The sequence below is a fragment of the Hyperoodon ampullatus genome (assembly GCF_949752795.1).
Source record: "Hyperoodon ampullatus genome assembly, chromosome: 1".
Classification (NCBI taxonomy): domain Eukaryota; kingdom Metazoa; phylum Chordata; class Mammalia; order Artiodactyla; family Ziphiidae; genus Hyperoodon; species Hyperoodon ampullatus.
The window spans coordinates 217689227-217703119 of record NC_136914.1 but is presented as its reverse complement, the minus strand read 5'-3'; the positions used below and the strand labels follow the sequence as shown (position 1 = coordinate 217703119).

Below are 13893 nucleotides of genomic sequence, written 5' to 3'. Positions count from 1 at the left end.
CAAAGGAAAAGTGCACATCTTGACGGAGCTGGGCCCAGGCAACTCCATGGACCCCAATGGAAGACATCCTGGCTGGGGGTGAAGTCCCAGTGGGTCTTTGAGTATTTAATTCAGATTGTTACAAGCCAACAGAACAGTGATACCAATGCGAGAGAGGGAAAGGTTATAGAGATGGATACAATCAATCCTTTAAAGGTGAAATGGGAATCATTTTCTACATTTAATAAAAACATTTTCTCATTTGAGGCTCTGGAAGTCTTGAGTCACATTTTTTTTTTTTACACCCTTCCCCGCCCGCCACCCCTCTAAAATGTCTTAAAACACATGGCTTAACAGTGGCTGCACAGAAAATATACACCCTCAAAGTCTGACTTTCATTTAAATACAAATATACAAAATGTAAACTGAAACAATAGAGAAATTTACAAAACTTTTCTTTAAAAATAATAAAGACAAAATTCAGTTCTAGTTATGACGCTGTTAAAATACGTGCAAGTTGTATCCAATTGGATTTCTATTGCAATGTTCGACAGAGACACAGCCAATCCACCTTGGCTTGAGGGCCGCCTCCGAACACAGACCTGAGTGGAAATCTCTTTGAGGAACCTGGAGGCTCCCCATCTTGGGGCTGGACGGCCTCCTTCCCCGGCTCCTGGAGGGCTCCCCCGCCCGCCCGCCAGGGCGGAAGCTCCACCGGTCACAAGTCCACTTCTAAGGAGAAGGGTCTAGGCTGGTCCCACCGTGGACTTCAGGCCAGAGCTGCAGCTAGCTGCTTCCGGTGGAGTTTGAACTGACATGGTTTGAATTTATGTGATGGTTAAAACTGGTCTTGGAACTGGCTGAACTCTTGGAATTGTTCTGATGCTGGGAGGGGGGTGAGCAGGGAGGAGAGAAAGAGGGAGAGAGAAGGTCAGTCATCGCAGAGTCGAGCCCTGGGGACCCTGCATCACAGGGGCCTCTGAATCTGAACTGGAGAGGAGCTCAGCTGACCAGCTCCCTGTCTTGCTTTCTGCTGCCTTCTGTTCTCCCCCTGCAGACCCAGGTCTGGAGGCCACCCCTTGGGGCGGAGGGCTTTACCTGATTAACAGACGCCCAAGGCAGAGAGGAGGTGGTCCCTCCTATAATATCTATCTACATGGTTAGGCCTGCAGGCCCAGAGTTAGGCTGCTGGGTTCGAATCCTAAATCCGCCACTTCTTAGCTGAGTGACCTTGAGAAAGTGTCTGACTCCCTCGGTTGCCTGGCCTGTGATGTGGGTTAGGAGCCACTTCTGTGCAGGGCTGTTGGGAGAAGGAAACAAGGCTGTGTGTGCAAAGGGCTCTAGCAGGTGCCCGGCTTGGGAACCATGAGCTGCTCGCCCTCAGTATCCCTGGCACCCTCTTGGCACCCCCGTGGGTACGGGCCCCTCACGTTGCAGAAGAGAGCCGGCGTGTCTGCTCCCCTGGTGGCAGTTGTGGTGCCAGGCGCTGTGCTGAGGTCACCGTCCTCCACCTCACTCAGCCTGGGCAGCCGGCATTTCCATCCTGATTTTTCAGGTGGGTAAACAGAGGCTGGGGTGGGGGTGGGGTTGGGTTCAATACGCTACCACCCAACCGAGAAGGGTCAGGGCTGGATTTGAACCTGGGCCGTGAGCTTCCACAGCAAACGCTTGTCCCAGGATCCCGGGCTGTCCTGGGGGGCTTGGCCACTTCGGGGGTGGAGGTCATTTCTTTCTGGAACTTCAATTTTACTTGATGGAAGCATTTGAAAATTATATTTTTATAGTAGATGGATATGAGTATATTATGGAATAGGAGGTGAAACTCACGTGAAGTTTTTAGATAAAACCGCAAATTCAGGCCTCAGTCTGCATTTTCTCTCAGTGTGCCTGATCTGTGCTGCCCACCCTGTTATCCCAGATCCTCCGCAAGGGCTCACTGGCTGTGTGCCCTTGAGCAAGTTCCTTAACTCCTCTCAGCCTCAGTTTCCTCATCTGTGAAATGGGCTAATGGGAGCACATCCTGGGCTCACACTTCACTAAGATGCCCCAAAGGAGGGATGCAGTTTTGCTTGCTGATGCATCTTAAGTCCTCAGGTAACAGTCTAGCATGGAGTAGGTGCTCAATACATATTGGTGGAATGAATAGTTGAATGAAGGCCTGGGGTTTTGTGAAGATTAAATAAGAGACGCCTTCAAAAAGCACCCAGCACAGCACCTGGCCCACAGTGGAGTGCCACGAACAGCCACCTCTTCCCTGTTATCTAAGCAGGAGGGAGCTGGGATGCCCGGGGCCTGGGTACAGAGCTGCTGCTGCTCCGTTGGGGGGAGGAGGAACGTAAGGAACCAGGGGCCTTCCAGGCCTCAGGATGGGGCCCTGCCTTCTTGAAGGGCCAGGCCAGGAGGTGGCGTTATTGTGGCCATCTTCTTGGTGGCAGGGATGAGGTTAGGGGTCTCTCACTCTAGAAAGCCTGCGAGGTCCTTCCTGGGACATTTCTCCCATGTGGCCCACAGCAACCCTTGATCCAGGGACAGGCTCTGAGGGAAGAATACCTTTTCCTGAGGGCCAAAGTCTCCTCTGGCTGCCAGCTGCAGGGCACAGCATCAAACTACAGAAGCCCCACCTCGGGAGCCATGAGGTTCTTCGGGGATCACCTCTCCAGCACCAGCTCCCCCTGTTCTTTGTCAAATCTTTACCTACATAACTTGCGTCGTCTTTACAATGGCTCTCGACCAGGGGCGTTTTGTCCCCAGGGCCATTAGGCAGCATCTGGAGACATTTTTGATTGACACACGGCAGTGGGTGCTACTGCCATCTACTGGGTGGAGGCTAGGGATGCTGCTAAGTCCCCTCAACGCATAAGTCCCCGCGACAATGAATTAACCCAAAGCATCAACAGCGCCGAGGCTGAGGAGCCCTGATGACCGGTTAACTCTGGGCTGGCCCTGCCCCTTGTGCTCTGGGGACCCCGTCAGCCAGTGGGTCTCAAGGCACTTCAGACAGGCTGCCTGTCCCTTCCAGGCTGCTGCTGCCCCCAGTCTCCCCAGCCTGCAAGTTAGTCTCAGGTGTCTGGAAGGCTCAGACCTGGGGGTTCCCAGAGCTGAGGCCAGGACAGCAGGGTTGAGGTGGGAGTGAGGGTCTCACCTGACGCTTGAAGAGCCTCTGGAGCAGCCCTTTCTTTGGCGGTTCCGGAGGGTGGCTTCTGTTCAGGTCCGGCGAGAGGGTACCGTTAGGTCCAAACACATTCAGTTCCTTAAAGCACTCTGTTTCGATCATCTGGAGAAGTGGTCAAAACACGGGTGGTGTCAGGGGCTGCGCTGGTCATCTTGGGTGGACAGGAATCCCAGCAGCCCAGCCCTGGGCGACACTGCCCCGAGCCCGGTCCTGCCAGACTCTCCGCCCGCCCTGCATCTCACAGGGCTGAGAGCCAGGCAGCAAGGCCCGCCCACCGCCTCTCCCCGACGGCCCTGCAAGCCGCCCTCTCCGAGAAGCCAGTAGCCGGCCATGGCGGGCAGCGGCAGGGAAGCGCGCATCTTCCAGCCACGGGACTCACCCCCAGCTCCTCCTCTACCCCAGCGCTCCGGGCCCTCCCCCTTCCAGGGCTGCAGGCCCACTGCCCCATCACTGCCGTCTCACTCGAACCAGCTCGAACTTGCCCCACCTCCAGCCCCCTTGTGCCTCCCGCTGCTCCCCCGTTTCTCTTGTTTCCCAGCCACGCTTCTCCAGAGAGCCATCGAGACAGGCCCCCTCTTCCCGCCCAGCCAGCTCCTGACCCAGCACCACACCACGCCCCGGTCTGCCCACAGGGACGCCCGCCCACGCTGAGGGCCCCGCCGTGCTCACCTCGCTTTGCCAAGGGATGGGTACGGAGCCCGTGGAGAACTTGGAGTAGAAGTCGTCATCTGTGTGGTCCAGGTTGACACCCTTCACGGTGGAGAACTGCTCGATGTCCAGCACGTCCTTGCAGTACACGGCCCGGGGCTGGGAGGGCAGGGTGCTGGTCACCAGGAGCCCTGCCTGTGGCTCTGGTGGCCCCCAGCCAGGCCCGGAGGGTTTTGATGGGGAGCAGCGGGGGTCTCTCAGGGCCACCCCCGCCCCGGGAGCCCGGGCTGCCCTTTGCTCAGAGGGGCCGAGGGGCCCCCAGCTGGGGTGACGAGAGCTCAGGGCCCCTTGCTGCCATCACTGCCCCGCACAGGATGCAACGGGGGGTGTGTGTCCCAGGAGGACCTCCCTGGCCCTTCTCGCATCGGAGGCCAGTCAGGGGTGGTAGGTCAGCACACAGGCTCGGCAGCCACACAGGCCTGGGCTGGGGGTCCCAGCTGTAGTGCTTAGGTGCTTTGTTAAAGTTACATATCCCCTGGAGGCCTCAGTTTCCTCACCTGCAAAATGGGGCAGTCGAGGCACCAGGCCATGGCGCTGTCGTCAGTGCTGCTATGGCCCCGGCGCCGTAACCACAGGGATCTCTTTCATCTCACTCATCCACCAAACGTGCTCTGGGGCAGCCGTGCGGGGACTCACAGAGACAAACCCGGGCCCTGCCCTCTGGGGATTCGAGGTCAGTGGGGGAGGCCTCCCAGGGGCTCTGGGAGCCTGGGATTCTGGAGATGAGGACTTCATAGAGGTGACGATGCCAGGGTGGGTACAGAGAGACCCCCAGACCGGGCGACACCCTGCTACTGGAAGACGGGGGCCACCCCTTGCCCACAGGTCTCAGCCTCTGACCGGGGGCCCAGCACAGATGTTTAGCGAAGTCGAAGGTCATAAATCAATGCACAGGCTCAGTCTAGGCCGAGGAGGCTACTTACATCTGGAATAAAGGGAGGGTCCATCATCCCGGCTTCTAAGCGCTTGAAATTCATGTTCCTGAAGAAGCGGTGTCTCTTGACGTCCGCTGCCCCTGCCTCCTGGCAGCCCAGCCTCTGCTGTGCATCTTTGGTGAGCAGCTGTGACACGAGAGCCCCATGAGGACCTGCCTGGGGGGCCTTTCCTCCTGCCCAGAGGCCCGAGGGGCCTCAGAGAGCTGTGGTCACCTCCCTTTCACACGAGTGTCCCTGAGCCCTCCCGAACGTCCCGCCTCTCTCCTCCGCAGTGCCTGCGCCACCCCAGGTACCCAGCGGACACTGCCTGCTCAGGCCTCGATTCAGGGTGGCCTCCTGAGCCACAGTGTGCTTTGTGGTCCCATGTTCCCAGCATGCGCAGATGCCTGGAACCCCCAGGAGAGCAGGAATCCCGTCTGTTTCTGCAACCCAGCATGCGCTCATGTTTGCTGAACTGGTGTTATCTCTTCTGCTCCAGGTGAGCTACAAAGGGCAAGGACTGGTCAGTAGGTTCTTTCATTCATTTACTCAGTTCGTAAGTACGTTGTAGACGTGTACCCAGTAGGTGCCGAGAGAGGACGCTAAGGGTCTGGCCTCAGAAAATTCACGTTCAGAGGACCCATCAAGGCAATGCAGATATGACACCATGGTGGCCGAGGAACAAGAACTGGCTGCCAGCTGAGGCATCGGGAGGTGTCCTGGGGAAGGGGCGTCTGAGACAGGCTTTCAAAGGTGGGAGCAGGCATCGGAGGGGCCTGTGGCATCATGAGCAGGGCGGCAGGGACACTCAGGGCGTGTCTGGGGAACACGTGTCTTTGAGTCTGAGTGAAGGATGAGGGAGATGGGTCGGGGGAAGGGGACTGGTTGGGGACAGTGATGGAGGGTCCTGAAGGCCAGGTCCGGAGGTAGGATTTTAATACAGATGTAGTGGGGAGACAAGGATGGGTGGGGTACAGGACTGTCCTCATCGCAAACAAAAGGCAGGATGGTTACCAGGAGAGAGGAAGGGAGCAGAGACAGCTGCACGGGAGGAAGGTGTGAGTGAAAGAGAGGAAGGGGGGAAGGAGGGGCACGCCCCGGCTGCAGATGGGGCAGGGCCGCCACGTGACCGCAGGGCATCAGCCCCTCCCCGCAGTCCCAGTGTCCCTGGCTGTGCTTCTCTCTCGTCCCCGCCCCACTGAGCACTGCACCGTGTACGCAGCTGGAATCTACAAAGTGTCGGGCTTTGAGACTAAAATCAAAGTGGGTGGTCTGCACCTTGGAGGGAGTCCAGCCCTTTCCTTTACCAATACCCTGGCGCCCTCTACATGTGCTCATTTAATACACATTTACGGCTGCCCTGAGAGCCAGTGGGCAGGGTGCCTCCTGGGGCCCAGAGTCTGGAGGGGAGGCTCGCTGGGACTGCCTCCCCAAAAACTAAGGAATGAAAGGTGGCAGTGGGGCAAGCACCAGGTCACAGCCTTGAAGGGACTAAGCCATGAGATAGCCACTCACAACGTCACCCTTGGGTCCACCGACCGCCCAAGAGTGTTTTGCCCAGCGGGCTGGTGGCTCGGAGCCTCAGCTGCTCTTCACCTGGGGCTTTGCTCTGCTCTGAGTAACCCCAAGAGGCTGCAGACCCCAAAGCCAGACAGATGGCACAAATGAGAGCAACAAGGTGAGGGGTGGGCTGGGCTGGGCGGGCCGTGCCAGGATGCCCGTCAGCTCCTGCCAGGCAGGGATGCTGGCCAGTGTCCAGGGCTTCTGCTTTTTTCGAGAAGCCAGAAAATCCAGGTTTTTATGTGAATTTGCCCCATTTAAAAATCTTGGCAAGTAACCCACTATTCACCTCTCTCTAAGACACTGTGCAGGCTGAAATAAACACCCACCTACATGCTACCTGTCTGCAACCTGGGCATCAGGTAAAGAGTTTGCACATGTAATATCAGTATAAACCAGGAGAGGAAGAGATGGTGTGAGCTGAGGTGGATGGGGCAGGCAGAGAGGGCTTCCTGGAGGAGGAAGACTAGAGATGGGCTGGAAGGACCGGTGAGACTGAGAGGGCTACAGGGCCAGTGGGGAAGAACCAGTGCTGGGACTCAGCAGGGGCCTGAGAAAGGTGGGGGCTGAGGTCTGGGCCTAGGGACGACTGGACCCAGGGGACAAGGCAATGAGATGCATGCATTTCTGGACACCAGGGGCAGTGGAGAGGGTCTTGTGGCTGCCAAGATGGAATGAGGGACAGAATCTGGGGGCCAGGGACCAGCTTCCTTGCTGTTTGTAGAGAGACCTTCCTCGGCAGGTGGGGCTGGAGCTGCCCCGGGCCTCCATGGTCCCCTTACGGTCAGGCCCTGCTGTGTCCTGAGCTGGTGTCCCTTGGTGGTGACAGCCTGGCTGCCAGACCAGATGGGCTGTGGTTAAGGGCACAGACGAAGCCCAAGACCAGAATTCCAAGACCCCAGGGTAAGGAGGCAGAGGAAGGCCAGAGCGCTCCTGTCTTCTAGCTGAGAAAGACAGGGGGCCTTGGTTTGACACGTACACCTACGGACCCAGGCCTGCCTGGAGCCCCAGGCTCAGATGCCACCTTTCCTTCAGTGGCCACCAGGGGACAGCAGAGGAACAGCAGTGCCCCCGGTCCTGGGGCCCCAAAGCCGATGACTGTGGGCGGGGTGGGGGGTGGGGGTGGTGCGCTCTGAGCCTCTCTGTCTTCTCGGCACACCCCATGCTGCTGCTGGCGTTTCTCAAGACCTGCTTCTCGGGATTCCCTGACCTGGGACATTAGGTGATGCTCTGACCTCCTTCTTCCCTTGTTCAGTTAGCTCTAGACAGACACCTGACTGTGACATAACCAAGTATTCTTGGCACCCCCCCAGCCCCTGGTTGTCAAGCATCCCTAGGACCCCACATTTCCACGTACCTGCCTTTTGCTGCCTTGCTCCTCTTGTCCCCCGACCCCAGCTCTGGCTGCCGTGACTACCCGTTTTCTCGGAGGTCCCCCAGCTACAGGCTGGCCCAGGCATGTGGTCCGGGTGTGTGTTTGCTTGTGTACACACCACACTTCCCTCACTGTCTCGCACACACACGCCCGTGGCAGATCTACGGTTCCTCTTCCTTTGGAAGTGGTCAGCTGGCAGCTCTAGCCCAAATCCTCCTTCCCATGCCTCGGTGACGTCCGACCGAGGCTGGTAAGAGGAAGCGGTCAGGCAGCAGGCGGACGGCTCCAGGAGGGTGGCCTTCTGGGGGTGGGAACTATGCCAGGTGGTTTCTGGGCCCCTAGCAGTTCAGCCTCAGGTTTTCTAGAAGCAGAAACTCTGCTACTTTTCATCAGCTCTCCGGGCCTGCCCTTCTCTGCACGCTAGCCTGGTTTACGCTCATGATTCAGATCCTGAGGGTCAGCCGGCCTGTCCGCTGCTCCAGGTGCAGCGTGCTCCAGGGAGAGGAAGGGGATCTGTGGATCCCTGGTGCCCAGAGCCAAGCGCTCAGGCCCCTCCTGTCCCTGAGTGGCTGGAATAAGAGGGCAGCTGCCTGCAGTGGAGGTGTTAGCACAGCTGGGCTAGCACCAGAGGGAGGAGGGCCCTGGGGGGCACAGGTGGGCCTTGGGAGCCTAAGAGCCAAGCAGGAAAGGAAGCGGGCCCACCTGGGCCGAGAGGAAGGGCCGCGGTCCAGGGGCAGACTCTCTCCAGCTCCACTTTTTTTTTTTAAGATTTTTTTTTTTTTGATGTGGACCATTTCTGAAGTCTTCATTGAATTTGTTACAACATTGTTTCTGTTTCATGTTTTGGTTTTCTGGCCGCGAGGCATGTGGGATCCTAGCTCCCCGACCAGGGATCGAACCTGCTCCCCCTGCATCAGCAGGCAAAGTCTTAACCACTGAACCGCCAGGGAAGTCCCCCAGCTCCACTTTTGATGGCTCCTGTCACTCCTTCCTCTATCTGGCTTCCAGCCCCCCAGTCTGGCCCCGCCCACCCAGCCTGTCTAAAGGTCATTCCCCGAATGCGCCCTGCCTGCGGCCGGGTCAAGTTCACTATCCACGGATGCTGTCACGCAGGGCCCCAGCAGGTGTGACCAACATTCCATAGAGTGGGTGGAAAACTCGAGTATAAGATGTTCGAAGACTGAAACTATCACCACCCACCACCTGCAGCCCCTGGCCTCAAGCCAGCACCCAGGGGTCCAGAGCTGGAGAGAGAGCAGGAGGCCCAAGGTCAAGGGTAGGGGCTGCCTGGATCCCTCTGTGTCTTGGGGGCGAGCCAGGATCATCCCCCTTTCTCCCCACGCTGGCTTCCCCCACAGAGCTGGACGTGAGGGCGTCTCCCCTTGTCACGCAGCCCCCCTCCCTTGTCACAGAGCCACCCTGCTCCACCCCAGGCCCCCTCCTGGAAGCCTTCACCGCCCGCCCCAGTCCACAGCCTGCTCCTCCGGCCTGGTGGCTTCATCGCCCACACCCTAGCGTGCCCCGCCCCTGTCCCCTTCAGCCCGTTTGCTGTTCTCGGCTAAGGGCCGGGAGGGGAGCCAGCGCTGGACGCCAGCCCCGGGGCAGCGCCTGGCTCGCCGGGAGCTCTCACCATTTTGCAGATGGACTTGGCCTCCTCGGAGAACTTGTGCGAATACACCTCCTCGGTCTCCAGGACCCGGCGGTCCACCTCCTCCCTTTTCACCTTCTCCTTGCGGCCGCGGAAGGGCGACTGGCCCTCGATCATCTCGTAGATGAGGCAGCCCAGACCCCAGTAGTCGGGGCTCAGGCCGTACCTCTGGTTGTTCAGGACCTCTGGAGCTGGGGGCAGGGCAGGGAAGCGAGGAGAGGTGAGAGACAGCTGGTGGCAGGTCAGAGCCCGGGCAGACGGGGCCAGGACTGTGACGTCCGCGGGGCCTCAGGACGTCCTGCAGCCAGGAGTGATGGTGCTGCTCACAGAAGGCCTGGAGCTTGGTGGCTGAGACCTCTTCCCTCTGCCAACTCTGGCCCACCAACTGCCGTAAATACCACCTCTTCCTGGGAGCCTGCCCTGGCTGCTCTTTACTGTGCTCCCAGGACTCTGACTGTGGCTTCAGAAGCCTGACCACAGTGGATGGAAACAACCTGTTCCCTTGATGTCTCCCCCACTAGACCGTGAGCCACCTTATTCCCTGCTGTGCCCGGTAACAGGTACGATGCCTGACACACAGTAGGTGCTGCACACATATTTGTTTCAATGAATGGTGTGTCCACCCAAAGTAAAACGATTTTAAATTTAGCTGGAATTCAAATAGCTTCTCTAACATTTTGATAAAATGAATTATAGATTCACCATAGAAATGCAAAAAAGATAGTTTCAGGTCATCAGGCAGGCCACATACATCCAGGGAGGCAAATGCATCCACACGTGTGCTGGTATGCACACAACACAACGTGCTGTGCAGACACTCTGTGCAAGAGGAGAAGACACAGATGCACAGGCAGACACACCCAAAGGTGCACAGATGGATCTATCTATCCATCACCCATCTATCATGCATCCACCCACTTATCTATCCACCCATCCATCCATCTATCCACCCATTTATTAATCCATCCATCCATCATCCATCCATCTGTCATCTATCTATCTACCTATCATCTGTCCATCCATCCCTCAGCATTCACATGGGTATACATACCCCCAACATACACACAGATACACACCCCAGAGGTCCTCCAATGTCGTGCAACCTGAAAAGGACCCTTGAGCACCAGAGACCAAGTCTAGAACACTAAGCATGTGTTGCTGGCAAAAGCCCGGGCGAGGAAAACAAGGTCCCCACGCCCCCAGAGCTTTCAGGAATCCTCTACCTCCTGGTGTGAGTGGGCTTATGAGTGGGAGGTGTGCAGAAGGAAGCCCAGGGAATATCCCTTATTGGAAGGAGCATTCCAGGAGTCGGTGTAGCTCTGGGGCTCTCCCCCGTAGCTCCCGGGATGATGGTCTCAGAGAAGGCTCAGGGGATGCAGCGCGGGGAGCCCGAGGCTGGTCTCTCCTTAGAATGGTACTTTGTGATACAGTAGGTGGTGCGCTCCTCTCCTTTCTGGGCCCTTGCTAACGATCTCCCTGCTCTCGTGGTCACCCTGAAAGGCTGTCTGCCAACTCAGCAGACCCCGACTCCACCCACCCCCAGGCAGCGCTGTCTGTCAGCTCTGCCACTGACCTGGGGAGGGGCTTGCCCTTGAGATGTAGCTGGGGCTAGGGGTGGGAGCTGCAGAGCTCAGTGAAGTCAAGTTGCACCCTGGGGCCCCAATGCTCCCCCAACCCTGGCTAAGACCTCCCACCTCCCAGCATGACTACTTCTAGTTGCACAAAGAGGCCAGTGGCTCGGAGGGTGGGGCTTGGTGAGAGGGCGCGCCTACACTTACCCATGTAGCCGACAGTGCCCACCCGGCCGCGGATCAGGTCTCCCTCCGGGATCTTCACGGCTAGGCCCAGGTCCGAGATCCTAATGTGGCCTGAGGGAGGACAACAGAGTCAACAGGTCCCTGGGATGGTCATGTGGACATCTGGTCTACCCTGGGCAGGGCCCCAGACTTGCCATGGGCCCCTGGCATTTCATCTGTCCTAGAAAGAGTGGTACTGAACCTGCCATGGCAGGGTGACTGCAGACCCTTGGGAGAGTCCAGGTGTCAGAGGACAGGGTAAAGTATTACTTTTTAGGAGAAAAACTTAACGATGAAAAGGATGCCTGGATTTCGTTGGACGATCGCAGACCTGCCTCATAAAATGCCCTAATGGGCTTCTTGGAAGGCTGATGTCACAAAGTTTAAAATGCCTTGGCCTGATTCCGGGATTGCTTCATGGGAAAATGTAAGATTCTCCTGACATTTTGCAACAATTTGCTTAAGGGGAAAAATCATAAAGCAATTTGGGAAGCAACTCCCTGTTCTGCCTTGTTGGTCTTTGGGGGTTGTTTTCTCCCTTTGGAGACACTGCCACCCAGGCTTAGCAGAGACTGGGAGGAGGCACTGGAGCTCCTGGACCAGGACCGACCCCCAAAGGCAGAGACGACGTGGTGCTGAGAGCTCGCCTCAGTGCTGTCTCTCCTAGCGGCCCAGCTGGCAGGGTCGTGGCCTCATCTGACCCTGCAGGGAGGAACACTACCCTCCTTCCCAGCCTGGACCTCAGCAAGGCCCAACGCCAGAGACCCCGCTAGGCTGCAGCTGAGTGGATTCCCCTGGCTCAGTGGCCCCTGACAAAGGCAGGAACGGTGGCGGGGCGGGGTGCGGGGGAGAGAGCACACAGATTCCAGCCATTGGGCGACAAATCAGTGGTGGGCACAGTTCTGGAACCAGCAGGGAACAAGAACCCCTGCGGGCGCTGGGCGCATCCAGAAAGGGGCAGTGGGCCCCGAGCCCTCTGCCTGCTCCGCCACACGACAGTATCACAATCAAACCTCTTCTCTTGGTCACGAACGACCTCCCTCCCTCCCTCCCTCCCTCCCTCTCTCTCTCCCGTCAGCCTGGGGCTGCCTGACGTCTGGGGCACGCTGGCAGGGAGACCTGGTTTCTGGTCTCAACTCCCCACTGATATTGCTGGGTGAGTGACCTTGGCAGGTTGGCTCCTCTGAGCCTTAGTCTTATCATCTGTAAAATGGGCACAGGGGTGCCGGCCCTGCCCCCTCTGTAGAGATGAGATCTAGTTAGATAGAAGATGTGACAATCCCTTCCCAGGCATGAGAGGCTAAACAGTCATGAGGGGCTACTGTGGTGGCTCCTGTTATCCGTGCGTGTGTGCACAAACACACGAGAAAATAACAATGGTGATAGACAAGTAATAACGCCTAACACATTTATAGCTGGCTATAGTTGATAAAACAACTTCTCCTCAAGCTATCTTGTCAGAACCTCACCACCACCCTCCTCCATCTGAAGCAGGCAGGGCAGGACCCACTGTTTCTATTTCACAAACAAGGAAGATGAGGCGCAGGGAAGCTGTGTGAGAGTTAAGTACTGGCCCAGCGTCTCTGGAATTCTCGACTCCCCGTTCACTGCTCGCTCTTTCTCTCCCTCTCCTCCCTCTCGGCTGAGCCACACTGCTTCTTTGCCGGGCAGGAGCTTTGTCCATGCCCTCTGCCCTCCCGCGGACCCCGGGTCAGTGTCTCTGAGTCTCCGCTGGGGGGACCCCTGCTCCCTTTGGGTTGTGACGCTCACCTCAGCTGCAGAGCAGGAGAAGGATCCCCGGGCCGCTGCCTGACTTACCGTAATCGTCTAACAGGATATTTTCAGGTTTCAAATCTCTGAAAGGGAAAGATCACCAGCATGTGAGTGTGGCTGTTCCGGGAGGCAAGGGCACACCAGCACCTGGGTGGACCCCCTTGGGCCAACCCGGCCTGAGTGTTCCCTTCCCGACTCTGGGCTCAGGAGGTCTGGTCTCTCTCTGGGTCAAGACAATCCTGTGCTAACTTCTCTCCCTCCAGTAATTTAAGACAAATGCTGCTTTTTGCCATAGGTGCCTTCCTGACCCTAGAGAGTGACTGAAAAGGAAGTTAGGCAAAGGCTAGTCCTGGCACCTGTCCACACACTGATGGCCCCAGGGCTAAGAATACTTCTGGCTGGAGTGGTGACAGACTCCTCCAGGGTTGAGAAGACTCTGAGGTCTCAGGATGCCTTGAAGGCAGAGCAGGGTCTGGGAATGAAAGAAGAGAAGTTATTGAGGACAAAGAACCAGCCGCAGAATTGGGCAGAGGATTGTAAGGGAGAGAACGGTAACCTCCAGGACAAAGACCCCCTCTGGGAGGGGGGCCCCCAGGAGCCTGGCACATCTCCCAACTCCAGCTGAGCCACAGCCTGGGAGAAAGCACAGCCAGAAGGCACGGCTGTAGATGCAGCCACCTCCTTCTGTAGGTCTCTCTTCTCTTTGATGAAATGACCATGCTCATGAGAAAGGGAACCTCTCCACTCCCACTGGGGGGGAGGCAGCAGAAGTGTCTGTTTTTATTTTAATTAATTAATTTTTGGCTGCATTGGGTCTTCATTGCTGCGCGCGGGCTTTCTCTAGTTGTGGAGAGCGGGGGCTACTCTTCGTTGCGGTGCACGGGCCACTCATTGCAGTGGCTTCTCTTGTTGTGGAGCACGCGCTGTAGGTGCACAGTCTTCAGTAGTTGTGGCACGTGGGCTCAGTA

General features: G+C 57.5%; 1 protein-coding gene across 4 annotated transcripts in view; it reads right to left on the bottom strand.

Annotated features, from left to right (window-relative positions):
• Window positions 1-208: 208 nt before the first annotated feature.
• The window catches only part of GRK5 (G protein-coupled receptor kinase 5), a gene marked incomplete at both ends in the record, with an annotated part of 218293 nt that continues 204608 nt past the window's right edge, over window positions 209-13893 (bottom strand). For 2 of the 4 annotated variants that reach the window (XM_079709215.1, XM_079709213.1), the window contains 7 exons: window positions 209-864; window positions 3122-3253; window positions 3821-3958; window positions 4783-4920; window positions 9339-9547; window positions 11135-11224; window positions 12971-13008. In XM_079709215.1, coding sequence (XP_079565341.1) covers window positions 766-864; window positions 3122-3253; window positions 3821-3958; window positions 4783-4920; window positions 9339-9547; window positions 11135-11224; window positions 12971-13008 — 844 coding nt within the window. Of the gene's footprint in view, window positions 865-1180; window positions 1280-3061; window positions 3254-3820; window positions 3959-4782; window positions 4921-9338; window positions 9548-11134; window positions 11225-12970; window positions 13009-13893 lie in introns of those variants that run through there. The other 2 variants (XM_079709212.1, XM_079709214.1) reach the window with 2 other exon arrangements.